This window comes from Sebastes umbrosus, chromosome 10, assembly GCF_015220745.1.
Source record: "Sebastes umbrosus isolate fSebUmb1 chromosome 10, fSebUmb1.pri, whole genome shotgun sequence".
Taxonomy (NCBI): Eukaryota; Metazoa; Chordata; class Actinopteri; order Perciformes; family Sebastidae; genus Sebastes; species Sebastes umbrosus.
In genome coordinates, this window is record NC_051278.1 from 15,402,261 (window position 1) to 15,428,479 (window position 26,219).

The 26,219-nt window shown below is 41.9% G+C and overlaps 2 protein-coding genes across 3 annotated transcripts in view; one reads left to right on the forward strand and one right to left on the reverse strand.

Annotated features, from left to right (window-relative positions):
* The window catches only part of macrod2 (mono-ADP ribosylhydrolase 2), a 454,175-nt gene that overhangs the window by 81,853 nt on the left and 346,103 nt on the right, over window positions 1–26,219 (forward strand). The gene's annotated exons all lie outside the window — the stretch shown is intronic.
* flrt3 (fibronectin leucine rich transmembrane 3) lies at window positions 1,831–12,338 on the reverse strand. The gene is made up of 3 exons (XM_037782307.1): window positions 12,051–12,338; window positions 6,048–6,757; window positions 1,831–5,023 (listed from the first exon to the last, which is right to left on the reverse strand). The coding sequence occupies exon 3, from the start codon at window positions 4,979–4,981 to the stop codon at window positions 3,026–3,028; it is 1,956 nt and encodes a 651-aa protein (XP_037638235.1). The 5' UTR covers window positions 4,982–5,023; window positions 6,048–6,757; window positions 12,051–12,338; the 3' UTR covers window positions 1,831–3,025.

Here is a 26,219-nt window from a genome sequence, read left to right on the forward strand (position 1 = left end):
CTTGGGTCAGCCAAACTGCACAAAGCTGCTCCGGTTAATGTATTATTTTCAGTGAAAGTCACAACAATAGCATGCTCCTTTCACCATTTGGCTAAACTCTTAATTTATCAAACAGGTGAGAGAAAATGTGAGAGCGGTTTGCTCATTGGCGGAGCTTTAAAGTGGTCCGCATACTTCAGTCACTACAAACCCATGCAAGTAATTAACTTAATCCCAAAAAGCTCGTAAATTACACATAAAAGATTGCTGTTCTAGCTAAAGAAAGTGCAGTGATCTCATCGGTACACTATGTTTGTAGTGTTTCTGGCTCAAAAGTAACACTTGAAACATTTTAAGAGGTTCTTTCATTTACTAGACACATGGACGCCGTGCTCAAGTAGTAGAGCACTTTTCCATTTCTCAACATCTGTAGAGCCACCTCATCTCTGCTTACACATGTTCTGCTAGGCCGATCATGGCAGTGAGAAAAACTGTACGTGTTTTTGTTTAATTTAATTGACCTAAACACAGATCATAGCACATGATATGTTTATGTTTCTGTAGAAAGCCATCATAAAAAGTGTGATAAATGTTACCTCTGATGAGGATGCTTTGATCACTTTAGTGTAATAAAAGAAAAATTACCAACAATCCAGGGTTTTATTACGCAGTTTTCCTTTTTCTCTGAAATAAGATAGGACTGAGGCTGAACAGTCACATAACAAGAAACTGACAGCATTCATATGGAAACTATTACTATTCTAAAAGTAGGCCGTCTGTTTACTTTAATTCCAAGTTAATGTGATATATATTTAGTGTAAAGGGCAGGCTTAGTGTATACTTAAGGTTTGGATAGCGTGTGCAGCTTTTAGCGGCTCCTCTTACTGTAATTAAAGCTTTCCCTGTGTTAAGAGCTTGTGGGTGTGTGAATCTGGGTATGCAATATTTTTTGTGATACACACTGAATACTTATGTGCTTTTGTGTAGGAGTACGGCCAGTGCGAGGGTCTAGTGAGTATAATCTGAAATGCATTAACTTCATGTTAGCTTTCACAAGATGGTCTGTTGGATGTATTTGTAAAATGGGCTAATAGGCTATTTTACTGCTTTTGCATGTGTACCTTTTCATGGGCCCTTGGCCGGGTGAGCTGCAACCGTGTCATTAAGTGTGCTGCCTGGAGCTCGGAGCCGAGTATATATACACTCTGTCCTCTGCAGGGACGGGCATCCCCATCAGGGTCTGCCTGTACCACCCTCCATATGGTGCCTCGTCATTAGTTTTCAGTTGCCCCGGTGCCTGGGAGGTTCATCAAACCCTTGAGTCCAATCTCTCCGCAGCCTATTTCTACTCTACTGTGACATTTCTCTCTCTGGCCAATCGGATAAGTCACACATGGCTTCACCGCACGAAAGAACAACGGCAGCCTCAAGCAGATGTTGCTCTGCAGACTGCCCGTGGAGTGGAAAACTGGGTTTCAAGAACAGTATCTCGGTTATTGTTAAAGAGTTCACTATGTCTTGGAAGGGGAGATGTGGTTTAAGGCTATGAACTTAAGACCTCAGCGCTCAGATCACTGACAAGAATGAAAATGCAGTTGGTTATGTTTTTCATCTCTAAGCATTTTCAGACTGTGCGCCTAGACAATAATTTGAGATATGAATGAATAAAACATGCCTTCTTTTTTACTCCAGGGCAGTTCACATTTGTACAAAGATATAATTCTCTTGAGTAGCAAATTGATTGAGCAATCACAGAAAAGCATGATGGGATAATAGTTATTGAACACAACCATAAAATCACAGTATTATTTTGAGTGAGGTTTGTTGTACTCAAGGTAAGGAAGAGCAACGTTATTTTTGTCCACTTTTATTCTGTAATATGACCAATATTTTTCATATTCAAGTGTGTATGAAAAAAAGTCACTGGTTTCTTAAAAAGCTAAATACAATAAGCATTGGATCAAGGCACATACAAGACTGGCCAAAGGGCATACAATGCACTTTGGTTTTCAATTGTTAAGAACAGTTAACTTCAAATCGTGGAAACATAATAGTGTGTTCATTTGGAAAATAATACAAAATAATACTCATAACAAGGAGTTGCTGACACTGTGGTAATTCTAATGAAAGCTAACATGTTTTTGTCTTTTCGGCCTGGTGACTAGAATGACGTATGGTACATGGTACTAAAGAATGCCGCCATTGTCGTTTGGCCATTGTTGGCTTGTACAAATAGAGATAGTGGGGGGTCCCCTGTGTCAGCCTGTCCAGTCTACTTGTTCTGAGGAGCAGAGAGCTCCTTAAGGTCGGTGTGCTTTATCTGCCCTGTGCTGTGGTCTACAATCCTATCAGAAACACTGGAACCCTGCTTGGGTTGCTCTGCTGTGTTTCCTTTTCTTGCGAAACAGAAAGAAAAAAATCACACACTGAACAAAGCAGAGAAATAAAGCATGGCACCTCATCTTTAGTTATTCGTACTCCATACCAGGTGAATACTAGAGCAAGACTCTTGGTCCGTGTGATGTGGAGACAGCTACTGACTGCTCATTGTTTTCGAGGGCAACATGCCTGCTTTGCGAATTAGTTGATCAGCTGTGCCGTAGTTTACTTCATGTCATTTTTTTGCCTTTTTGTTTTTCAGACAGCCACAAAGTTAAAAGAATGACCTGTGCTTATACTACAAGGTTTTCTAAGGTCTGATTGTTCAACACAGCAATGAAAACCCACTTTCACAGTTGACAAGTCATCATATCTCAGTAGAACACAGAGTTTCTTTTAGTTGGTCGATAACCTTAAGCAAAGGAAATACAGTACAAATTACTACAAATTCCTAAAATATAGAATTGCAGTTAGTTACAATACCCACTGATGGTTCAGTGATGGCCTGCAACCGGAACGTTCTTCGTCCTCATAAAATGTCCTTAAATATAAATTATATGGCAAATGTACAGAACATTGCTTCCTTAGTCTTATAGATCCAGTGTTTTGTAAAAGTCTTGCCACTCTGTTTATGTCGCACACTCATCATGAATGGCCATGCGCAATATCATGAATGGGAATGGTCTGAATCTGGTATTCCACTGTCTCTGTAGCTCCTGTTGTTAATACTGTTGTCATTGTGTGGGCTTTTGTATAAAGTCAGGCCGTTAGGTGGGAAAATCGTGTGTATCACAAAATCCTCCTTGGTCACAGGCAGGTGATTTATAGGTATCATTTGAAAAGAGGTCTCTCGTATTTCAAGGATGGAGGTGTCCTTCTTAGTGCCGGCCTCAGCATAGTCGTCCTTTCTCCGACGGCCTTTGTTGTAGGTGCAGTTCCTGGAAAAAAGTGAACCGTTCCTGTGGACGTACCAACACACCAGTGCCAACATGATTATTGCCAAAAGAGCCACAGCCCCTCCAATGATAGCAGCCAAAGGCAGACTGGAATTTTTGTAAGGCTCTTTTTCCTGCTCTCTGTTTAACGTTGTAGTCGGGTTGTACGATTTGTGAGAACCAGTCTCTGTCTCGATGCAAACAGGGGTCTCATCTGACAGGTAAATGTTGCTGGTCTCCATGGGAACCATGCATATCCTATAGGAAGACTCTGGCTCCAGCGCCGTGAGCAGGTACTCCTTCCTCTCTCCCTGCACGATGGTCTCAGTGATGGAGCCAAAGGCAGGGCTGTGTCCCAGCTTTAGCCAGCTGAGCCGCAGGGCAGTCATGGGCTGCGACACCCTCCATGATATGTGTATTGCATCCGCACTACTTGACTTCACACTGATGGTGATGATCTTTCTGCCCGAAGAGGTGGTAGTGCTGTGGTAATTCTTGAAGCCCATGTCAGGCCCTTTTACTACAGGCCTTTTAGTCACAAACGAGGGCCACTGGGGCTGTGTAGGGCGTAAAGTGTTGGAGACTGTGCTTGTCTCATACGTCGAGATGAGTTCTGAATCTGTGCAGTCAAACATGTCTGTAGTTAGGTCTTTAATCGCCATGCCTTTGACCTTATCAGGACCCTGGCACATGAAGCCACGTACATTCACCTTAGTCGGCAACGACCGCAGCCAGTCACGCACCCATTTCATCCTGCATGTGCACTGCCAGGGGTTGTTGCGTAGCAGGAGCTGTGTGAGATTATCCAGATCTTCAAATACACCCTGTGGGAGGCTGCTCAGGTTGTTGCCAGACAGGTCCAGGCGATACAGCTGCCTAAGGAAGGCGAAAGCCCCAGGCGGGACCCGATTAATGTGATTATCTTGTAGCTGCAGCTTCTCCAAACTGGTGCCTGGCAAGTTGGCTGGCGGCGATGTCAAGGAGTTCCTCATTAGCGAGAGCTCGGTCAGATTGATCAGGTTGATGAGAGCCATCTCCCCAATCCCACGGTTGTTGAGCAGGTTACCGTCCAGGATTAGTCGCTTCAGGTTGATGAGATCTTGCAGCGACTGCTCTGAGATGGAGGAGATGCGGTTGTCATCAAAGCGCAGCTCCTCAATGCTCATGGGCAGGCCTGAGGGGATGGTGCTTAGGTGGTTTCTGGAGAGAAAAAGCAGTCTGAGGTGATTACTGTCCCTGAAGGCTCCCTCCTCTATGCTGACTGCCGACACCGAGTTATCATCCAGGTGTAGTTCCTCAATGTAGGGAATTTGAGCTAGAGAGGAATGGGTAATCATCCGAACGTTGTTCTCCTGAAGGTGGAGCTCTTTCAGCCCAAGAGGAAGGTTAGTGGGGAACTCATCCAGGCTGTTGCAGTAAAGGTAGATCTTCTCCACATTTACCAGCCTGCGGAGCTCTGTGGGAATGCCCGAACTCTTGATGCGATTGTTTTGCAGAAAGAGCACTGTAGCATCCAGGGGCAAACCTGTTGGAATGGAAGTCAGGCCACGGTCATTACAGTAGATGAAGGTCCCGTCGCAGCGGCAGGCTGAGGGACATGAGGCGGAGGTCACCAGGGGGTTAGCAAGACCCAGCAGCAGCCCGACCCTGATGAGGAAGAGGATAAAGGCCTTGCATTGACGCACCATCTTGAAGCTGTGTTGCCTGGCAGTCTAATCACTCAGGAGCCCCTGGGGAGAAGACACAAGGGTACATTTAATGCACAAGGCCTTTAAAGGAGAGCCAAATTCCTGTTCTCATAATTGCTGGGTGTTTGAAATGCTGCCTGCAGCACTTTCTAGATTAAATAACTGCTGAAAGAATCCGTTTGAAATCCTCCTATTAAATGTATATGAATTGATCATTAGGATTGCCAGACAGTTAAAAATAAAGTGAAACAGTTTTTTTCCTGCAATAAACAGTTTTCATCAGAGCTATCTTTACATCAACTATAGATTTCAAGGATTAGAAGTTTAAAAAGTAACTTGTGTTAGAAACAACTGATTTTTAAGAAATGTTCCAACTTCTGAGCTTTGTGAATTGGATCTCTGTGTCTCAGCTTTTTTGGCCCTGACTTGTGAAACGTAATAGCATCCCCTAGTTGTTTTACACATTTTCTGTATCTCAAGGCTGCCTTTCATCGCTGCTGACCACGAGAGTGAACAAAGTCGGGCTTTGTTGATGAACTGTTGTGGAACTGACATACTCTTAAGTCCTGTTGGATCATTACCCGTGCCTTTTCACCATTCAAATTCTGGGGTTTAACTGGCCTCTTACAAGGTAGGGAAGGAATATCTCTCCTCGCAGAAAAGAGGTTTGATAAAAATCTTTTAACACGTTAAGAGAGACAGGTTTTTTGAGAGTTTTCTGAAGTTACAAGGTGAAATTTGTGAGCTTCATTTATCCTTCCACAGTAATTGTGGTATGTTTAAAAAAGTATCTAATTGAATAGATCAATTTAATAAAAATATGTGACATTTAACAATTCATGAACTTACGACCGGCAGCCTTGAAATGTGCAAAGCAGAAGTTGCTAACTGGTTGTCTGTCTCTTTTTTCACTATCGATGTGTAGTTCCTTTTTAATTAGGCTAATACTGATTCATTGCTTTAATTATGCATTCCTGCCGTGACCTCTCTTCCTGCATGTCTCATTAGAAATTGTGGTCTGGTCAGTGAAGTGGAAAAAAAGCAAAGCCATCCGTATTTGTCATACCTGATTTCTACGACGGGGTAAATCCTTTCCAGCCACCAAAAATCCAATCAAGATTTCCTCTTGAATTTGCTCTTATCCTTCCTGAAAGGGAAAGTTTGTCCGAGGGGTTTCTGGTGATATCCTGACCTGGTCAGTGTTTGCTGAGCTGATCCTTGTTTGGACGATGACCTCCTCTGTGTAGTCAGAGGCTCATGCTTTCAATGCCTTTACCATGGCAGATAAGCCTGTAGAAAAAGCATCCCCTCTCACTGACAAAACATGCGCTCACAGGTAATATTAAAAAATCCTAATGGGTGTTGAGCTCAACAGCCATAACTGCAAATGAGATTTTGTGGGTGTTGTATAGTGTTCCGCGTGCAGGACGGGGCGAGCTCTAGCAAAGGCTCCTTTCTGCAATCAAGCCCGACAGGCATGATGAGTTGACACAAAGCTGGTCTGAGCCATACCAATCCCCTGTGCCACAGGCTCAATACAGGCCTGTTCACTCGTGTACTCCAGGTCTTCAGGTAACCCAGAATCCTCTGCTCCCTTGTCGAGCCTGTATACACATTAATCCAGGGCTCTGGTCCCCTTTTCCGAAGCAGATAACCAATGTTCTCCTTTCCTCTGAGGAGCGAAACAAGGCGAGGTGCTTATCCTTCTGGGCCCAGCCTCCCTCACGCATCTGCAGCTTGACTCAAACGTGCCCTCCTCACACCTGGGACGATGCTCTGAAAAATAACCAGAGACAAACATATTTAATGCCCACATTCAGTCCGAACAAAATAATGCATGTTTGTGTCATTACACCTTCATTTTTCATTGTTTTTTCTTTCAATTTGGTAGAAATGTAAGAATGTATTGCTCTCTACGCTCCTGTTCATTTCAGCTACTCATTCCAGTCATTGATTTTTAGTATGAAACCTTAAGTGAACTAGATGTTGACACTGAGGAAATCTAATTAAGTTTAGGAATGCGTTTGATACTGAACCCTGACCTCCCTTACATTGTGAATTCTTATTTAGAAATAGCCTTTCTTCTCGTCGATGATTTGACCTTTTACAGCCTGTTACTCTAACGCACCACATTTCTTTTCTATGGTGATACAAGAAAGAATGTCCATGCATACGAAAGACAACATTGATCTAGACCCCAACACAATGGCTGAAGGGTGGAGCCCCTGTGCCCTTCTCAGTCCAGTTCACGGCTCAGCTGAGCTTTTGGTGTTTAACAAGAGTCCTGCGATTTAAAAAAAAAAAAATGCAATTTATGCTATTTTAGAAACAAGGCTGGTCCAGATCCCTCACGAGAGGAAAAACGGATCCTTACTGAATTGCTCGCATTGTTGAAAAGCGCCCATGACAAATGGCCCATTTGACTTTTGTATGGAGAAGAGGATGGCTGTTGCATCCATCCCTGTCACTCCCAGCTCCTCTCTGTGAACCCTCACCCCCTCCCCATTCTCCATGAATGCTGGTTCTGTTTGTAAAAATAGAATTTCCTTTGCCAAAGAAAATATTGCGTTTCCTCTTACAACACAATAGCGTTGTGTCCTTTTACGTGACCTGCTGGCAGCCACTGTTTGCTGTAAAACACGTAAAGGTAAATTAGAAACAAGGGGCCCAGCCATTTAACAGTTGTAGCCCATGACAAGGAGAAGATTAGGGAATTGAGAGGCTTGAAACTCGATTACAACTCCTGAGATGCTGTCTAATAATAACGCCCCCCCTTCCTTCTGTTCCATCTAAACACGGCCCCTTAGTCCAGTATTGCATTAGTGGTAGATTAGAGTCTGGGGAAAAAGCACCAGATGTGACCTCTACTAACTTCTGGAATAAAGGAGTCTGACAAAGAAAAAAAAAAGATGAAATTCAGTAATAGAGTTTTAGAAAATGGCGGGACGATAGAGGGATGCAGTATGTGCTGTCTGTCTGTTGGAATGAACTTTTAATGCAGCACTTAGTCGCGCTATTTCAATTTTAAATAGGCCTTTTCACCTCATTTTGTAAAGTTCTCCATCCTCTGAATAATGTTAAGTATGTAGTCTTGATTTGAATGCTTGAATTCTTAGCATTACATGAAAGAAAGTAAGTGTCTCTGCATTTCTGTCTTATCAAGGGGATACCTACATATCTACACTTGGAATAGGCTTTTGGGGTTTTGATACAGGATGATTATCTGCATAAATAGCCACATATATGACATAGTGCAACATTTCCAGTTAGTTTGCCTTTCTTTGTTACCTGCTGAGATAACAGAATCTGTCTCAGTGTCCAGTGTATGATTATTCTTTTATGAACACTGGAAAGAAAGAGCAAAAACATAATGTATCCTAGGCCTCGGTGTGACGTTATATTGTGGGTGATTTATCAGACGTCTGCTTTGAACCAAGTACATCATGCTCACTTTACGAGGAGCATAGTCGGGCCTAGATACTTGGCTGTTTCCCCCCCCCCATTTCTTTTTCCACGCTCATCAGATTTCAGGAGAGTGGCCCCTCTCCATTGTTCGCTACAAGGCAAGCATGTGGACCTTGTAGCCTCAACAGAGGGGGTGAAACATTTTATTCGGGCAATTAAGAAAATGCCTCTACTTTATAGAGTCCTTTTTGCAAGCCTTTTTCTATTGCATTTACTAATAACATATACGTACGCACCCCCACCCGCACACACACACGCTACGTTTATGTGCACACAATCACTTTGAGGGCAACAGAGGCTGAGTTCAACATTTTTAGTGATGGATGTCTTTCTCCATCGTCCTAATAAGCTCCGCCAGCCGACAGGGGATTTCTCTAGCAGTCAAAGTGGCTTCTGCTTCATTTAATCTGAACTGGCAAAGTTCAATTGAGCATCCTGGTAAAATTGTGTGTGTGTGTGTGTACAGCTAGTTACCTTTCAGTGGAGAGCGTGGGAGGCTCACACAAAGCTGGACACTGATAGCCATTGTGAGCTCAACACGCATAAATGCACATTAGTCTGCAATAACAGAGCCCAAGACTTTGTGCCCCCGAGTCATACACTGCACAAGAAAGGCTTTGGAAGAACCTCAAATAGAAACAATTTCATGCCTGTCAAAAGTATTGCAGATTATAATGACTTTTAGTTCCGTAAAAATACAGAATAATATTACATAGGCTGCATTTAGTAGGGGGGGGAAAGAGCTGTGGAAGTAGTACTGGCTGACTGTTAAATTATTCATGAGCCCTGAAATTAATTTTGAACCACAGTAGAGCTCTCCATTGGGAAATCAATGTTGTTTGTATCTGCTGTTGATTATTTATTCTAATTCACAATATAGTTTTGAATTATGATTGATTGCACACAATATCGGTAGAAGTATTTTTTTTTTCAGATTTTGGTATTGAAAATGTGTTTTTTTTTTGCAACGTTGTTTGACATGATAGGTTTAAAGCACACAAATTAAACTAGAAAAGATGAATTGTTTATGCTATTCATGCATATAAATGTACTTATTTTGGTTAAGGACAATTGAAGCTAATCTGATTATAAAAGCAAAATCTAGTGTCCATTTGTTGTATTTAATTTTTTTGTTTCATGATTTTCTGCTCTTAAACAAGGTGAGTTTTTGTTATTTTTCATGTGCCATGTGAAGCCTTGCCTCTGCCATTGATTTACATATTAGTAAGTTGTATCTCAGGACGCCGGGCAGGGGCCTGCTGTGGTGCCGAGACACAATGGAACATTCATGGTCACATCTGAATTCACAGGGACACAGAACACAGTTCAGCCGCAGAGAAAATGGGCGAAAAATCTCTTGATAGTTTCACAGATTTGGTTCGCGGCCTCCCGGCGCTGTCTTTAGATGGGCTGACCAGATGATACTTTTGCCGGCCCATTAAGAGCACAGAGAGGCCTGGGACACACGGGGGTCTCTCTTTTGTAACAGCCTGAAAGGAGAGATCTGTAGCAGCTGCAGTGGTTTTTCCCCACATGGGGGTGGTAGGCACTGCAAGATGAAATGAGTGTGTGTGTCTGTATGTGACAAGCAAACACCAAAACACTGAATACTCATGTTAAGCTGCTCACAGGAGCCCATCTCAGCACAGGCCCGACACCTACCTACAATACACAGATTTGTTAACCTCCCTACCGGCCTATCTACGGTTTTCCCTGAGTCATAGCGCTCGCAGAGGGTTTTTTCCTGCAGTATTTATGCTTTGCAGCCACCTTTTACTTTTAGTTACTAATATAAAATGATTTGACTCTTGGAATAAATGGTAAAAAAGACTGTTTTAGATAAATAATGAAAGGAACTGAAAGAGGCCTCCTCAGAGTACCAATCTGAAATATGTCTTGGTAGTTATGAAAGTCTTATTACTTTTCCCCCCTAACACAGTCATACATATTTTATGCTTCAACTTTTCTGGCAATATCAGATTCTCTCTGTAGTGACCTGGTTAGTTGTTAATCTGCAGTGTGAATTCCCTCTGAAAGCAATCGACTGGGGACTTTTGCCTGAGGCAGTCATCACTGAAGACAATTGGGTCTGTCCTCATGTCTGCTATGTTTAACAGCCTATTTATTTCTTTGTCTCTCACACACACACACACACACACACACTGAAAAACAGAGAGTGACTATTACATTGCTTGACAATTGAAGTCAAGTTTGCATCCACTATTAGTGGATTTACTGCTATCAGGATGCAGCCTCTATATAGTTTATACATATATATATATATTTATATTTGTCATTGTTTAAAGCCTGGATGACCTTATCGTCTCATGAAGATAAAAGGCTGTGTTAAATTGGATTAACAGCTGTCCCCTGCCCTGGTGTTGCCATTAATACATCCAGCTTAAATACAATGCATGAGAATTAAAGGTGCCCACTTTATTGCATTGATGTAATGGGATTAATATCAGGTTTTGTGTAGAGAGAGAGAGAAGCGAACAGCATAGATGTCGACCATATTGAGCAGGAGATATTATCCTATACTGTAAACCGCGTTTATTTCTGGATGCTTATCATAAAGCAGTTGTTTTTAAGGAAATGTTAATGTAACGTTACAGTGTGTTAAACGAACTGGTGCGTCTGGAACTTCATTTTGTGCATTTTTTTGGGGACCTCCATGACTGCGCCCCTACATACAGCAGGCTATATACACATAGTGTGTTTTTTTAGGGGGGGATTATCTGCAGACAGGTTTGCAGTTTGCACACAGTAAATTTGCATGGAAACAGTGCATGAATAGAGCTGGTCAGAGAGACAGTGTGACGCTGGAGAGACGCATTTAGTGGAGTTTCTTCTCCAGCTTGCCCCTTCATGTCTGTCTGACTCCGCACTGCAATTTCATCTGCACACCGGGGCGTCTTCGGCTCGGCTGCGACGCACAGACTCCAAATCACACATCACACAGTTCCTCTTTAATCCGATCAAGTTTTGCATATTCACCTCTGTTTATTTTCCCACCGGTTGAGAGGGGGAAATCAAAAGCTGAAATAAGGATAATAAAGCTTTTTTGGACGCCCCCCGTTGCTTTCTCCTAAGTGCTTTTTTTTTTATATATATACATGTTGAGACTGAGACTGAGGCGGAGTGTGAATGTGATCGAGAAGCAAATGTAGCGTGTCGCAACAAGAAATGCATCTCTACAGTGGAAAGAGTGCAGGAGGAGGGAAAAAACCAGAGATGTGGGGATTTGTGGTCGCACAGGATCGAAGCAGCAAGTTGCAGAGCAGGAGACTTGATATGACCAGATAGATGGAATAATCTGTTTATAAATCAGAGTTTTATCTGCAAAAGATGAGCAGTGCGTAAAACTAACAAGAGCTCAATTTTTTGGAAGAAACGTGCGCTCACGATTTTTTTTTTTTTCGTTTAAAGAGAGATTTTTTTCTGCATGGGTCGAGTATTAAAAAAAAAAAAGAAAGAAAAAAAGATTGCAACTAATTAAGATACAACTCCTGAGGATCCTGCATGACTTTAAATTCCTTCTCCCAGAAAAGAGGATCCAAAAAAAAAGATGATGCATTTCCCAACCAGCAAAAAACGCACTTACCTCTATAATCAACCCCAAAAATAAAACATTGGAAAGTAACAGGTATCCTCTTAAATTGGGGTTCACAGAAAAAAATAATCCAATCCAGGCTATGAGGATTTAAATTCAGATCCAAAAAAAAAGCTTCTCTCTCACACACACAAGGCTATAGAGAGCTATTAGGAGTTTATCTTTAGCAGCTCTGCTATGTTTACTGGTGTCCCTCACACTCACACACAATCTGTAGGCTGTGCAAGGACGTAGGTGCACGGCCAGATCTCAATACAAATGTGGAGTTGTGTTTGCCTCTAGCTTCAATAGAGCACTGATGTCATCTGGAGGAGGGGCCTCTCTCTCTCTCTCTCTACTTCCCTCTCTCTCTCTCTGTTTGGGAGATGCATAGGGAAAATGCAGTGTTGGATGGGTACACTAGGGGGAGTGGAGGAAAGGGGAAATGCACTCACATCCTCGTCAGATGTGTGCACTTAAGAGGAGTGAATAGTCACTGGTTGGAAAGCAATGTGCTCACTGCCAGAAAAAAAGAGAGGAAGGAAGAGGAAATGTACAGTATGTGTGTTCATGTTGGTGGGAATAAGATGCTACACACCTTTTTACTTCTAGTGGTTTGTTTGTGGTTTTGTTAGCTCTAGTTAAATTACCATTTGCATATTTGTTTGAGATGTGTCAGGATAATTTGTGATTAGTTTTTTTTTGGCATCAGGGGCTTCATTACCGATGTTGTGATTTGTCAATTATCCCTGTCGCAGGTGTTCTTTTTTTTTTTTTAAGACGGTATAAATGTCTTCTGAAAGACAAAAAAATAAATGTTTCACAATTGTAGACTCAAATTGTTTTGTCCAAGCAAGTGTAAAAATTCGAATCTAAAAAGCTAATTAAAAACTTCGTCTTTTTTATGTGTGAAGCACATACAAGAATGACTTTTTTTCCCCTTTTTTTTTGGCAGGTAATAAATATTTGATTATGTTGTCACAGTGAACCAGAATAAATTATAACAAGGATTTAGAATTGTGCTCATAACTAATATACATTCCTGTGTGTAGCTGCATCTGCAAATGTGTACATTGAGCATGCATGTAGGGCTGCAACTAACAATTATTTTCATTGTCGATTATTTTCTTGATTAATCAATAAGTTGTTTAGTCTATAAAAGGTCAGAAAATGGTTAAAAATGACGATCAGTGTTTCCCAAAGCCCAAGACGATGTCCTCAAATGTCTTATTTTCTTCACAACTCAACGACATTCAGTTTGCTGTCAAAGAGGAGTAAAGAAACCAGAAAATATTGACATTTAAGAAGCTGGAATCAGAGAATTTTGACTTTTTTTTCTTGAAAAATGACTCAAACTAATTAACCGATTATCAAAATAGTTGGTGATTAATTTAATAGTTGAGAACTAATCGATAAATTGTCGCAGCTCTACGTATGTGTGTGTCTGTGCGTTGATACAGGATGGAGAAGTGAGTCTCTCTGACATACCTGAACCATTCTGACTTTTGCCCCTCCTGCTCTCTCTTTGACCCTCTATGGTTTCATGTTTAAACGGAGCCAAACAGTGGACTTTGCTCCCTTCAAGGCCCAAAGCAGCAGTGAGTCACCCTGTTAGTCAAAGGGTTGTACAGCAGAGCTGACCTGGCCAACACTCTCTCCTGCCCTGCGTCATCTCCAGTGTCTCCCCCTCCAGCTACCAGGCAAGGCAGCCGCCACAACCCCGGTGCATTGAGCTGCAATGGAGCGGCTCTGTTTCTGTTGCTGAATATCAACTTCCTGTCGATGCCAGCGGGTCAAAGATCAGATCTGTGCGCAGCTGTCTAAGTAACGGGAAGACTCCTCTCTTACATGCCATTCACTAAATACTACTTTTAGTTAATTACCTCAAACCTATTATGCTATTCAGTTGTGAATGCCTGCAGGGTCTGCATTAATTTGCCGTAAACAAGCAGGTTTGCGAGTGAGGTGTTATTCACTCGTTCTGGGGATACTAAAATATCTAGCTGAAATTAATCATGCTTTCTGTTTGTCAAGAGAGAGCAGCTGCCCTGTAATAATTAATGACGGTTAGGAAAGCTAAATGTTGTCAGTAAACTAGCATTAGAGACCCGATAATATTTAACCGACGACAAACAAATGGAGAAGCCCGACTTTGCAATATTCTGCAAATGACCCCTGTTCACACAAAGTCATAATTTAACATTATTAAAGAAAATGCTGTTCATGAATGTAACTTGACATACAAACAACAGCACATCTCATTAATGTCCCCATTTAGGCTGTTTTAGTACTCTGCTCATGAGCTGATGTGGACCTCCACTCGGAGCAATTGTTATTGCCTCATTAGGACGGTGCGTACTGTCCAAGTGTCTGACCACCGCTGACATCTCATGCCCAGTTATTTGCCAGGACGGAGCGTGTTCCAGCTCCAGGCTCGACACATCGGCACACGGTTAAACCATGATTGCCATCTTAACTAGAGTGCCTAATTGAACAGACACTTAAGCTTGGAGCATCTGCCAAAACTACTTAGACCTCCAGTGGAGTTTTTTTAGATTTGTTTGCTTTCCAGCTGGAGTGGCTCTCACTTTTTGTTGGAAACACAATGGGTTTTCTAGACAAATATAAATCGTCTGCCTGTATGCCGTTCACTTGGAGGCAAATCTGTTTCTATTGATCTATCTAAAGTTTCCACTGCGGCTTCTTGTTTTGCTACTTTGTTAATGACTGGATCATATTAGTCCAGGTGTTGTATGCCAACGGCTGCGAGGTGAGAAAAGGTCAGCCTCGGACATCCTGACTTGATCCTTGTCTTCCCTCCAGGGGGACAAAGCAGAGAAACCTATGCCTGACCTCACTGTGCCTTCTTCTCCTAAATCGACTGCAGACACATCTGTCAGCGGCTGCTGATTGACCCTCTCTCAGACATACAAAGAGCCCCACTGGAGGACGAGGGTGTTGGGTTTCTGTTATCTCAAGGCCAGGGAAATCTGTTGCCCTGTTCATCTTTTGTTCAAGGGGATAGGTGCTCTCCTTTCCCAAGGATGCACTCTAGTCTGTCTGGCCAATTTCACTGTGTTTAGACAACAGACAGGTTGTTTCCTACTCTGTTGTGCGTGTTTGCAAAGATAGCTAAATATATTAAGCCACTTGATTTTGCTAAGTGCTGCTGGCTGAAGTGCCTTTTGGCTCCGGTGGCAACGAAACAACTGCTGAATGTGCTCTTGGTCTTGTTCTATATCAGACTGTCCTAATCCCAGTTTTTGTCTCTCGTGACAGACATTGGACCAGATAATTGATTTGCTCTTTTGCTCTTGCTGTGGTCAATAGATGGAGCTCGGCAGGCTGTGGTGCCCTACTTTCTGGATATTATTTTATCTCCCTCAATTTTCCGTTTATCTGTCACTTAAGCTTAGTGCGTGTTCACTGAAAAGCTTGTGTGAAATACAATAGGCCCCAAAACTGCTCAGGGGCTCACAGGGGAAAAATGGAGGCTGATTTCCCCTCTTGTCTCCTTCTTTGCTCTGACTGGAATTCATTATTGAGAGACTTTCCGTGTTCTTAACCAATGCCAAATAAAAGGGGGAACATGTAAAAGGCTGCTGCCAAAACCCCCGCTTTGTTTTTCATTTACCTTCTGCTTTATTTGCATATTCATCCTCTACAGGCAATCAGCAGAGATCTTTGCTGTGGGCCTTTCATCTCCGCTCTGCCATCCTGACAGGCAGCTTTTCAGTATCACAACAGTTTAACTAGGATTTGTGGATGAGAGGTGCTGTTGGTTATGCTGGAAAATTCACATTTTTGATTCGCAGAGGGTGTAATGTGTGTGACAGGGATAGAAAGAGGGTTTATGGAGAAAATAAATATATAAACTAGTGAACGGGTAAATATGTAGACAGATGTTGGATTTCATTAGTGTGGGTTTGTAGAGATGCAAATGTAGGTATAGTGGAATCGTCTAAAATGGTTGGCAAGCGAAAGCTTTGTCTGGTGGAGCTTGTCGGATCTTTATCCATACGAATGCACATGTCATACATGAAGTAAGGCTACTAATCTTTTCTGATGTAGATCCCAGATGTTGAGGGATAGGTTGACCCCTTCATCTCTTGCGACTAGGTTGCAGAAAAAGACAAGAGCCAACAACAACTGAGACTAAAGGGGCCGACATCCTGCTGCTTCGGCAAGTCCAGGGGCCTCGGCCAGCAGTCATTTGGGCCTTGTGTTTGTGGGGGAATGACAAGTCATGCGAATAGCCCCGTCGGCTGTTTTTCCCCTCGTCTTTTGTTTTCTTTGGCTGTTTTTGTGGTTGCTGTTGTGTTGTCTGTGGAGACAGAGGAACTGAGGGATGAGCGAGCTTCATAAAAAAAGGTAGAGGGGGGTAGAAGCTGACTTGTCAACCTTAGAACCTCCCATAGGTTAATGACCCCAAACACAATGCTCTGTGATCAGATTAGATAGAGCACCCCCCATCGCCCCGCTGCACTAATCAGCACAATAAAGAGGATAAAAGATAGAATTACCATACAGTGTTTTCACAGTCCAGCATACATCTCTAATGTAGCTAATTTAAGCCCCTCTCTCTTGCTTTGTAACTGGTTTACAATTCCTGCACTAAATCTCTAATTAGCCAACTTAGCATCTTTTCTCCAGCCTTAGTTAAATGGCAGCATTTATCTCTACAATGGACTCTATATGCTTGTGTAAGCACAGAGTGTGAGAGCCTTAAAGACAAACAAGGAGCTTTCTGATTTCCTAAAACTCAGCAGCACATTCCTTCAGTACACGGGTGAATTTAGTGCTTTGAGATCAGGAGTGTCTTATGAAAGGGTCAGTCAGGGTTTAGAGTCGTAAGGAGAGGAAGTCAGGGCTACTGTTATCTGGAGAAACAAACCAAGTTGTTGCTGCTCTAGATAAGATAAGATAGATTGTACAAGACCTCAAGGACTGTAATGGGCCTGTTGATTGGAGCACATACAGGAAGTAGGCAACAGTATTTTTGGGTTAAGAGAAGTGGGAGTACTAAAGAAGGGATGTGACACAGAGCTGCCATCATCATGATCAAAGTGTTCACTTATCTGTGCCAAACACTAACTCTGACTTTGTTTTCTCTGTGATCTGGATGACTTTGTTTACTCTCATGAGTCATATCTAAAAATTACCCTTTTTTTTTTAAACAATTTCTCAACTTTGTTTTTCCCCGCTGCTAAACACAATGAATAACTGGTAGGAAAAGACAAAAGCAAAAGGAGATTTTTATATGTTCACGCACCTTAGAGCAAACCTGGTACTCTGAGCTGACACTTCAATCACTTGCTTGAAATACATTCTCATTATCCAGTTTCACACTTGCATATGGTTGTCTGGAGTGATATCATTCAGTTTGCATCATTATATTGTTAACTGTCGAATCTGGGGTAGAGTTATGTTGACATTTTGTCATTGTGGTGGTAAGAAGTGTTCTACGGGAACTGGAGCCACTTAATTGGCATTAAACTCCAGAAGGTGTTTTCAGGTAACACCTCCATCCATCCCAACAACAGGGAGGTGTCTGCGCCTCGGCGTCTGACACCGGCTCTTCACCACTCATCCTGAGTGACTTGGATATCGGATGTCTTATTCCCCTGCAGCCAGGGGCCACATTCAAAGGAAGCCTATAGAAAGTGATGATTGAGGGATAAAAGCACCGGTTGAGTCGAGGGGACATTTATGACTTTCTTGAAAGAGGCGTTCGAAGACGACCCGCCCACCTATTAGCGCAAGAGTGTAAGGTGCTTGTGGTGGAGCTGTGAATGACATGTTTTAGGTAAAACTGGGAGTAACTGGAGTAGACCCTCTTTATCCCACTCTGTTGCTTGGGTGTTTCTGAGGTTAACCTTCTGCAGGAAGAAGTGTGTGTGGCAGTGTGCATTACATTGGCAGTGATGGGGATGAGGCGTGAGAGGGTTTCAGTGTGGTGGACTGGGAGTGTTTACGTTTATCTCGGACATGCTCTTCATCTACATGTGCATAAAATCGGTGAAACTTATTTTTGTCAATGCCATTAATACAAAGCAAGACACCTTTCATGTTTTCTCCAAATTACTGCCAGGCTAAATTCAAAGTATATTGAATCTAATGATGAGTTATGTAGTATTTCAGTGTTGTTAAAAACAGTGTGCAAAAACACCTTTATTGGCAAACGTGACAAAAACACCTCTCCAGTCCGTTCCATGGTCATAATAGTTTTTATTTTATTTTAGTTTTGGCTTATCAATTTCATTTTAGTTTAGTTTTAGTTAGTTTTCAGAGTGTGTTTGCTAGTTTTACATTTGTTGTTTTTCAGACAGTTTTTTATACATTTATTTTTAGTTTTACAGTAATTTAATTTTTATTACCCTAACAGCTATAAGAATTAATGCTATGATGTCCCAGAAGTATGTAGCTACATATATATACAAAATACATGATTGGAGAACTGTGTAGGAATGGCCATACTGTTTAATTTTCAAGCTACTTTAGTGAAGCAATTGCAGCATAGCACCATCTCCTGGAAGGTCAAGTCTGTTCAATTTCTGTGGTTCAATCAGTGAGCAACCTCCGTGTCTAAAAAGTGAAGCCAATGTAGAAGTGCCTTAAAATTGCGTTATTTCCAGCAGCCAGCAGGGGGCGACTCCTCTGGTTGCACATAAATGTCAGTCTGTATAGAAGTCTATGAGAAAATGACCCTACTTCTCACTTGATTTATTACCTCAGTAAACATTGTAAAAATTAGTTCATGGTCTCCATAGCTGGTTTCAAGTCTTCTTCAATACAGCATGAAGTTCATTTAGTAAATTATGGTCCCATTTAGAGTCAAATAGACCATAAAGCAGGGTATGCTTTAGGGTGTGGCTACCTTGTGATTGACAGGTCGCTACCACGGCATTGTCCGGTGTGGGAGTTGTCAAGGCTTCAAAACTATATAAATAAATATTATATAGGGGTTCAATGTCTCAGGACTTGATGGAAATTCATGCTGTCTCCTTTTTTACTTGGTGATATATTATAGCTTAAAAAAAAACTAAAACTGAAATGAATTTACGGTCATTTTGATTTTGTTATTATTAATTTGTATTAATTTTTTTAGCCAGGCATCATAGTTTCAGTTTTTCTTAAAGGATTTTGTTTTTTAGTGTCAGTTTCAAATATGTTTCTCTGCTTATTTTAATTTTTAGTTAACTATAATAACCCAGGTCTGTTCTACAATACAAGCAAAAGTTCCCCCAAACCCCTTTCACAGTAGAAATGGAGGGAAACCATGGGAAAGGATCACACGAGGGCTTACCTCCCTTCAGGGCTGATCGGTGCCTGTTGCACAGCATGACAAAAAGCAGATTGTAGATATGAATTAAACATGACACAAAAGTGTGCTTTTAAAGTTACGCCTATAGTATTTCCCTGCCTACCTGTATCATTTAGTGATAACCACCATTAAGATTTTTTTATTGCTTGTGAATACAGGATCAAGTTGAAATTCTTCAGTCTTTGAAGTGTGAAGTAGAAAAAGATTTTAGGTGTATTTGAAGGTAATTGCTCTGGGCCCAGGAGCAGTGCTTTTTCTTCTTACACATCATAGCCTTAAAATATCCATTTCCACGCTCCAATCTCACAAACGAACAATAAAGACAAAGCTGTGACATTTCACAGGCCGGTAAGAACTCCTTTAAGTTGACCCATCAAAGACAACCAAAGGTAGAGGAAGTCAACCAGCAAATCACCGATAGAGGAGATGGGTAGATGTGTTGGGTAAATAGAAGTCGTGCCATTATAACCAACATCAATCACACAGGCAATAACAGAGATGTGAATTTATACACAGCGATAGGGGAAAAACACTGGGGGCACGAGCTGCCAGACTTTGGCAGCTGCTGATGCTGCCTGTCTCGGGGTTGGTGTGAAAATGGCTGCGATTTGAAATGGAAATGGTCCCTTTCTGTGGCGGGTGTTATGGGGGAACAGTCCTTCTGTTGATTGAACCGTAGCTGCTTCCATCAAGTTTCTGCATAGCATAGGCTCTCAAAAAAGCATTCTTCTCTTTGTAAAGGTCACTGTTATATGGAAAATGCCAGCATTCCCTATTTGGAAACATTCATCACTGTGAGTGTATTATTTGCAAAAGCTATTCTTTCTATGCTCATTTAAGCCATTTATAATCCACATTTTCACATCTTTTTTTATGATCACGTGTACAGCTTATAATGCATTTTTGCACGGGCTACAGACCTGCACACAATCATTTATTTTCTTTCATATACTCTGACTAATAAGATGAACACCAGCAAACATAGGTATTTGCTATATTCTTTGACATACAGCTTCTAACCTGCAACACAGATGCTGATTTTACTGCAGTGCTCCAACTATGTTCTTTCATTGTACTTGTGAGTTGTTATGCATTTAATTCTTACTTTTTTATCTATAACTTTCTCTCTGCTGCTCCAGTGACCCAATTTCCTCACTGTGATCATTAAAATTTCATTATCATTATCATCATCATCAGCAGCATTTCTCTTATTCATGTCTATCACCTGAGTATCTGCCATGGGAGACCTTGAATCTAAGCAGATATGTAGCCCACATGGATGGCTCTAACACTGTTTCAGTGTTGCATTACTGAGGTTTGAGCAGGAATTCCTTTGCATAGTTTGTAAAAGTTGAGCCAAAAATCCTGCCAAATACATTAAAGTCCTGTGTGCACTGTGGCAGCAACCGCCCCCAGCTCTCTCAGGATAGGGAAACCCCAGAGGAGGCTCCATTTAACCCCTAAGGATTAGCGCTCATGCCTACTTTAGCATTGGTAAAAGGGAAAATGTCTCAGCACATTGAGTCAATAGGGAATCAGGCCCACTCCGCTGGCTTCCCACACAAAAACGGACAAAGAAAAAATAAAAGTGAAGCTTCAGCTCCGACTTAAATAGGGCTAGATGTTTGCCCAGCCTACTTTACCATTTGACCTTCCGCTGCCTTCACAGTACATTACCAGACCAAAAGTACAACGCTGTAATCTCGAGAATATATTCAAAGCGAGTACTTTGAGCTTCCCTTGAATATTTTGTCTGCATCAGTTTGTCCTTTTATAACGGAAGGAAGATTTCTAATTGTGTTTTCTTTTTTCATACCAGCGGAGTATGGAAATATGGACATATTCTAGTTGCACTTGTTCAGTGTTGTGTTTGGACAGTGTTTACCCCCAGCCATCTTTAATCCTGTATGCTGAGCTGACTCGCCACTGCTTGGAAAAAAACAACAACAGCCTGACGGTGTTTCTTTATGAACTTGTTTTTTTTGTCTCCTCTTTCTGTCTCATAATTCACATTCTCCTCACATGTCTTTATACTGTTTCAGAGAACACAGTTGCCCCTGTGTTGAGTATATTTCTGTCTTGCCGATGGAGGTTTGATTGGATGGAGAGGAGTGCTGTGGAGAGACAGTCCGGTGCGGTGTCGGAGGGCATGCCTCTCTCACAGGGGTCCCGGGCAGAGCGGAGGCTCTGTCTGTTGACTTTAGTCTTTGGTTGACATTCCCTTGTGTTTGTCTAGGCTTTCATCACGGCTCCGTTCAAACAAGCGCCAGCAACTGATAAAACACATGCTCTCACTAACTCACAGTCAAGCACAGACGCACACATAGCGACACATGGGACAGACTTCGATTTGACTTCATAGCAACAGGTGATGCCCGAAAATGGAGTCGTAGCTATAGAAGCTGTATTGTGTGTTTCCAGGGCAGTTCTTGTAAAAATGACATTGGACTTTTAGTGCCTTAACAGCTGTGTATGATGTGGTACGATCTCCAGCAGTGTCTCCTGCTGTCAGAATACAGTAGCTATAAGTTTCTGCTTGTGAAGTTGATTCTGGAGACTTAAATATCAGAGGACTGTTTATGTCTTTCATTCTCAAGAAAGAAAAAAAACAGCTGTGTTTTTACATATGGCCCCGTTACTCTGCCTTGTACATTTCTGCCTGAGCGGAAGAGTTGGAGCCAACGGACGTGAGTGTATGTGCCAGTCAAGCAGGAAGAGTGTCTTCTCCCGGTGTGGATTGCCGTCTGTTCTCTTGTGTGGAATGGCTTCCCAGCCCGCCAAATTTCACGCCTGCATCGGCGCCTCAGAGGTGCACTAGGAGGAGCAGAGGAACGCGGGGGTGTCGGGGTCGGTAGCAGTGGGGGTGTGTGCTGAGAGCGACGCCACAGTTGCAGAAAGGGATACTGTTGTCATCCCAATGTGGAGAGAGAGTGTTATCATCCCAATGTGGAGAAGCTGGTTTTCGAAAACCAGGTGCAACCCACACCTGCGTGTGTTCCTTCCACCTTGCTTAATTAGAGTTCAGTATCCTCCAAATGAATATTCTCGCTCTTGTCTCTTCTGTGTTGGTGAATGTGTGTGTGTGTGGGAGCCGATGGGCTCAATTGGGAATTATCTAGCATTCCCTGGAGGAAGCCTCTTTTTCCTGCTCTCTGTTTATCCACAAGAGCATACTCCCTCCCAAGTTAGCTGTACATACTCAACAGCCCATTACTGATCTCCTGATCTATTGTTAAAATTGATTCTGTGTGAATATGACTGCACGTTTCCTCTTTACGTTGTTGTTAAAACGCCAGTGTAATCTCAGACTATATTGAGTTAGTAATTAATGCCTGGCATAAGTGAGCTACAGATGCATAGTCAAAAGGCTTTCAGTGTTGTTCGCTATGCCAGCAGGAGATTCTTATTCCTCTAGAAGCGCAAGAGCAGAGAGAAACAAGTTCTTTTCTGTCACCAGCAGATCTGTCAGCGGGGTGGCGTGGATCAGTCACATCATTCGTCAGATCTGAAGCTGAATGTGTCAGAAATAATAGAGGAGTATTCATTTTTCCCCTTACTGTAGTGTAACAGCGCTCGGCGTGATGTGCAGTCATCTGCTGGGTTATAATTGGGGCTAAGGCTGTTGAACCCTTGCCTGGTTCTTCTGTATGCAGTGACATGGAGTCCTCCATAGAGACTCATGTGTGATTTTTCACATGGTCTGACAGCTATTCAAGGCCTCTCACATATCCAGCCGTCAGTTTACCTGAGCCATGCTTTATGTCTGTTTTTGTCAGTGTGAGATTTGTGTATGACTGTGGGGATACAAGTGTCAAGCATCAGTTTACGCCGCGTAAGGTCTGCTAGGTGCTCGGCTCATGATGTCAGTTAAGTACAACAAAAGAAAAAAGTTTTTCTGCAAAAAGCTCCCCGGCTTAAATTCAGCAGCAGCAGCAACAACATAAGGTTATCAAGTCAAAGAAGTTCTTTGATTTAGTTTTCATGCAACCAGTCTGGCCCTACAACCTCCACCTCTGATCGCTGCCGCTACCACCCACATCACATGGCCGGCTGACCTTGCCCCCGCCATGTTTAACAAACTCTCTGCCTTTGTTCATTCAGTCATGTTTCCATGGTGACCGCCCTCAGTCACCCCAAACAGCATGGACATGAGGCCTCAGAAGGCCTAGCTGCTCTAGCAAAAGTCCATGGTTTCACAATATGGTATTAAGGTGCCAAGGATGAAACACATCAAAGCCTTGCAGCACAGTACCAAGCACTCTTTGAGATATCCTTGTGCTTTTGATTGCTGCCTGGAGACCAATATGATGGTCAGCTCCGTTGTGAGAGGAAGAATAGCGAAAGACAGTTGTGTTTATGTTTCACCAAGTGAGCAATTGCCAAGCTGTTGGCTTAGAATTGTGGCTACTTTTTTCATTTCTTCGGTCATTTGAATGGTACCTTATGGAATATGAAGCATGTCACACTATAAATTTAGAGCCCCATTGGCTCATCTATTTACCCATTGCCAGTGGGCTTTTTCAGTCATTGAAACACACACAGCAGTCTGGGTTTCTCCTGAGCTGGAGCTCCCACTGCCAAGAGAGGTGTTAGCTGAGACAGAGGACCTGTCAGGGGAGCACACTGTCGCTGTTAAGGCCCTGATATACCTCCCAAACGGACATGAACACGGACATGGGACGCACACTTGGTTCGGTTTATACTATTTCAGGATTCTGCATAGGCGTACGTGCACACACTTGTTTAGTCGGCTAGTACGGTTTGTGTGATCTTACATTTTGGTCCATGCAGACATGAGCAAATGACAAAATGTACATCATGCATATACTCTGGAGACTATATGGACACAATACAATTTGAGCTTAATGCCCCTTTGAGACATGCACTTAACTCTGGTAATTTTTCAGTGGCATGTCTGTTTTGTGTATGAAAAAAGGTCATGCCAGCAGTGTGACTTGCAAAGACCTTCCACTTCAACATAGCTCAATTGTGAATTGAATGCAGTGACATTAACTGAAAGGCTGCAGGATGTCATGAGGTTAAATACACATGCTAAGAGCGATATTAAAAGAGCTATTTTTGCCTTCTTGCCACAGCACTGTGATTAAGTTTTCATTTGTTATCGTTTGGAAATAAAATCAGTTTAATTAACCGTGAAATACTGTAAATGAACCAATTTGAAGCTGTAGAGGAGAAGTTCTTCTCGGATCAGGAGAATTTTTAAGAATGTATTTGTGTGTAAGGACTTTTTTCCCTTTTTGGTGTGGTGCAAAAACCTCTCACATTAATCATTAGCCAAGTCCCCCTACATTTACAACTTTAGTTCATGCCAGCTGCTTTTAGGACTTTACCAGCCCTGTCTTCTAAAAATTACGTTCCCATACAACTAAACTGCGTTCTCAATCACGTTTGGAAGGAAACGTCTTTGACGTAACATGACTACGTTTTGCCGACGGCGGCAGCAAGTGACATAGTAGACTGAGCTATGTGAAGAGCAGGTGATGTAGTATAGTTTTTTGATTTGTTTTGTTTTGTTTTGTTTTAATGTCATAGTCAATTTAAACCAAACCATGAGTTTTCTTTTTTATTATTAAACCTAACCAAGTAGTTTTGTTGCCTAGACCTAACTAAGTACTTTTGTTGTGTTTTTTTATTTTGTTTCAATTTTCAGCGTTAACCACGTGTTTAAGAAAAATTGCGACCGTAATCCGGGAGAAAATAAAAAATGTCCTTCCAAACGTAATTGAGGATGCAGTTTAGTTGTATGGGAACGTAATTTGGTAGGAGACAGGGCTGGACTTTACATACAGTATGTGAGTAAATATAGAAATTCACCCAGAGCCATAAACTATGCTAATATATAATTATCATAACTAATAAATGATGAAATTGATGAGAACATGTATTTGGGGATCTACATGGTTGTGTATAGTGTGAGGAGGGGCGAGCCTCCTGCAGTGTCCACTAGGGCTGCAACTTATGATTATTTTCATTGTCGATTAATCTGTTGATTATTTTCTCGATTAGTCGATTAGTTGTTTGGTCTATAAAATCATTCGATCAGCGTTTCCCAAAGCCCAAGATGACGTCCTCAAATGTCTTGTTTTGTCCACAACTCAAAGATATTCAGTTTACTGTCATAGAGGAGTAAAGAAACCAGAAAATATTCACATTTAAGAAGCTGGAATCAGAGAATTTTTCAGAAAAGATCTTTAAAGCTCCTTCTCACATAGTAGATGCCAAACATAATGTAAGCACTGACTGCAGCACTGTATCATCCAGCTATGTTGCAAACTCCACATCCTTGTGTTTTCTCCTCTGTCAAACTAACTCACTCACTAATTCTTGGTTTCCATGGCAAGTTAGTCAACATTCGTCCTACACTGCTCAGGTTAAATCATTAATTAGGCCACTGTTTCTTCCTTCTCAGCCAACAAAAAGCTGATTTAAGATCTCAGTTGAAGAGTTTTCTGTACTTTCATATGAAGTTATCTATAACTTTATTTAATGATGATGAAAAACAAAACCCTGAGCCTAATACTTCCTCTGTTGCTTCCAGATGCACTGAATCAGTTGACAGTATAAAGGCTTTTCCTATAAGAAACTGATTCTGCATGATGTCTTCGAAGACATACAGCCTAACTATCCCGATAGACCATTTAGTGTTCAACACAATCTTTCCAATTTTACACTTTTGATTGTGTTTTTTTGTCCACTTTAATTCCACCAGGTTTAACATGGAAATTGCAAAAAAAAAAAAAGGGAGAGCTTTTCTCATTAGCTTGTTGGAGTTTGTGCACCACTAAACTAGCTTGTTTGTTTGTGGCGCTTCTGCAGGTGTGTCTTTGGCTTTGCAG